Source organism: Seriola dumerili, unplaced genomic scaffold (assembly GCF_002260705.1).
Source record: "Seriola dumerili isolate Sdu_G_001 unplaced genomic scaffold, Sdu_1.0 BDQW01000166.1, whole genome shotgun sequence".
In the NCBI taxonomy this organism is placed as follows: Eukaryota; Metazoa; Chordata; class Actinopteri; order Carangiformes; family Carangidae; genus Seriola; species Seriola dumerili.
Genome location: NW_019174421.1, coordinates 299609 through 302427, shown reverse-complemented (window position 1 = coordinate 302427; position 2819 = coordinate 299609). Strand labels below are relative to the sequence as shown.

Here is a 2819-nt window from a genome sequence, read left to right as displayed (position 1 = left end):
TCGTCCAACTTTCAGCAGAGAAAATCACGACATGTTTAACCAGCTCGGACAGAACAAAAAACTGTTTTGGGTCTCTAGAGCTGATTTCCTCCTTAATACACCTGTGAAAAATCACCTGTTTATATAACTCACACCTGTTTACAATCTTATAAGGACTAACAGTTATGGAGGATTTAGGGCAGTCCCTCTTTGAGTGACAGGTTGGGTGAGTGTATGTTTGTCACGAAACCATCATGCCACAGAAGTCTCAGCTCCACCCACGCCCCTCCTCTTTTGACCATATTTGGATTAGCGCTAACACCTCAGACCAGTGTGAGACGGTCTCTGTGAAACACACTTTAGTCATGTGATCACAGCTGACACATCTTCATCACAGCTGATAGAAGACCATCTACAGATCAGCTGTTGTTGTTGTTGTTGTTGTGGGGTTAATTCAGTGATGATGCAATGTGTTGTGTGTGTGTGTTGTGTGTGTGTGTGAGGTTGAGAGTCTTACTTTCGTCAGGGTTGGGTGCGCCAGGATGGCAGCTGTGCTGCTTCTTGACCTGCTCCACATCCTCTTGACAGCTTTTCTATTGCAGCCTCTGATCTTCCTCCACCTGAACACACAAAACACATGTTACAGTGATGTCATCATCATCCATCATCATCAATCACATCAATCACATCAGATGAATTCTTTTCATGTCTCCAGAACAAATAAAACTGAACGTCTGCTTCATCTTCTCTTGTTTTGAAGCCGTTTCTGGACGAACGAAGATCTTCTGCTTAAAAAATAGTTTTATTTTTTTAAAAACAAAAGTCAGAATCTCGCTCAAATTACTAAGAATCTTTTACATGAATTTTACATGAAAAATGGATTTTCTTTCCTCAGTGAATCATCTGTTTTTATTAAAATCAATCTGAGGACGAGAGCTTCAGTGAATTTGTCTTTTCTCCTTCAAACGTTAATAATTGAATAAATATGAGAAAGACGAGTTGATGCAGCAGCTGTGACCTCAGAGGAAACTGAACAACAAATAACATTTAATATCTTATCAAATAAAATCTATTTATACATTTATAATGAAATGAAAATAATAAATTAGTTTTACTGCACATGAAAGAGACAAACCGACTAAACCACACACACACACACACACACACACACACACACTCACACACACACACACACACACACACACACACACACACACACTCACACACACACGTCTTAGATCAGATAACACCTACATGTATGTATATATATACGTGCCCCACCTCCTCATCATGTATGTACATACATGTGGGTGTTACCCATAAAGTTGGAATCATTTTGTTTTCAGACACAATCCTGTTTGTTCCTATTTAAATGCATCAGTACTCACCTTTAACCAGGTGCAGTGATTACATCATGTGTCCCAGTTACCCAGGTGATATTAAATAAATCACATTGTCACAATCATTTCATGGAAAGAGGTAAAAAATATTTTATACGAGCTCTATGAGCAACAGTGTGTATATATATATATATATATATGTGTGTGTGTGTGTGTATATATTATATATATATTATATAAATGAATAAGAAAAACATATATAAACATATAGAATCTGTATATGATCCATAAACAAAATAAACATATATTGTAAAGATATATGGTCACAACATATATTAACCCATTATAGATATTTTAATTTAGATTTACAAATTTCACTGTAGGTATTTCATATATGTTATAAACTTATCTCTTTATATATGAGAAAATGCATATATGTGATAATAATAAATCACCTTAATGGGACACACATGTTAGATATTACATTTCTGAATCCTGAGGTTATTAACATTTCCAGAGGAAATACTGGAGACATGACCTCCATGACCTCCGTGACCCCTGTGACCTCAGGTACACCTATGTGTGAGTTGTTGTAGTGTCTCACCTGTTCGAAGAACTCATCCATGAAATGGTCCCTGTCGACCTGCACCACCTCCTCATCATCGTCGCTGTCCTTAGCCTGCACACACACACAGACAGGAAATGATGTCACTAACGTAACGCTGGTACTTCCTGCTGAAGCTGTGGTCAGAGTTCACTCATGGTGAACTCTGACCACAGCTTCACTCTGACCACAGCTTCACTCTGACCACAGCTTCACTCTGACCACAGCTTCACTCTGACCACAGCTTCACAGCTGCTGTAGCTGTTGGACAGTAAATGAAGAGACATGAAGGTCTTGACAGGTCAGTAACAAAATATTATTCAAATGTCTTTTATTCCAAGAACACACTGAGTTTTACATATAACTGTGCTGATGACAAAGATCACACACACACACACACAGACACACACACACAGACACACACACACAGGTCAGCAGGTGAGGCAGACTCACTCACTGAGTGTAAACAGTTTCCAATTACACTGATTGGATTTCTATTAATGTAAATAGAGCCAAGGTGTGTGTGTGTGTGTGTGTGTGTGTGTGTGTGTGTGTGTGTGTGTGTGTGTGTGTGTGTGTGTGAGTGTGTGTGTGAGTGTGTGTGTGTGTGTGAGTGTGTGTGTGTGTGTGTGTGTGTGTGAGTGTGTGTGTGTGTGTGTGTGTGTGTGTGTGTGTATGTGTGTGTGTGTGTGTGTGTAACTGATATGTTGATTGCAGATAATGAAAAGCTCCTCAGTATCGACTGTTTCTCACTGTCCAGTTTAATAAAGTGGGAGAAAGAAATCAATTGAACACCAGAGACACAGACAGAGAGAGAGACAGAGAGAGAGACAGACAGAGAGACAGACAGACAGACAGAGAGACAGACAGAGAGACAGAGACAGACAGACAGAGAC

At 39.3% G+C, this 2819-nt stretch overlaps 1 protein-coding gene across 1 annotated transcript in view; it reads right to left on the bottom strand.

Moving 5' to 3' along the window:
• Positions 1–2819, bottom strand: part of LOC111226844 (syntaxin-1B) — a 63027-nt gene that overhangs the window by 25078 nt on the left and 35130 nt on the right. Inside the window, exon 2 of the mRNA XM_022752141.1 lies at positions 1924–1998. Coding sequence (XP_022607862.1) covers positions 1924–1998 — 75 coding nt within the window. The remainder of the gene's footprint in view (positions 1–1923; positions 1999–2819) is intronic.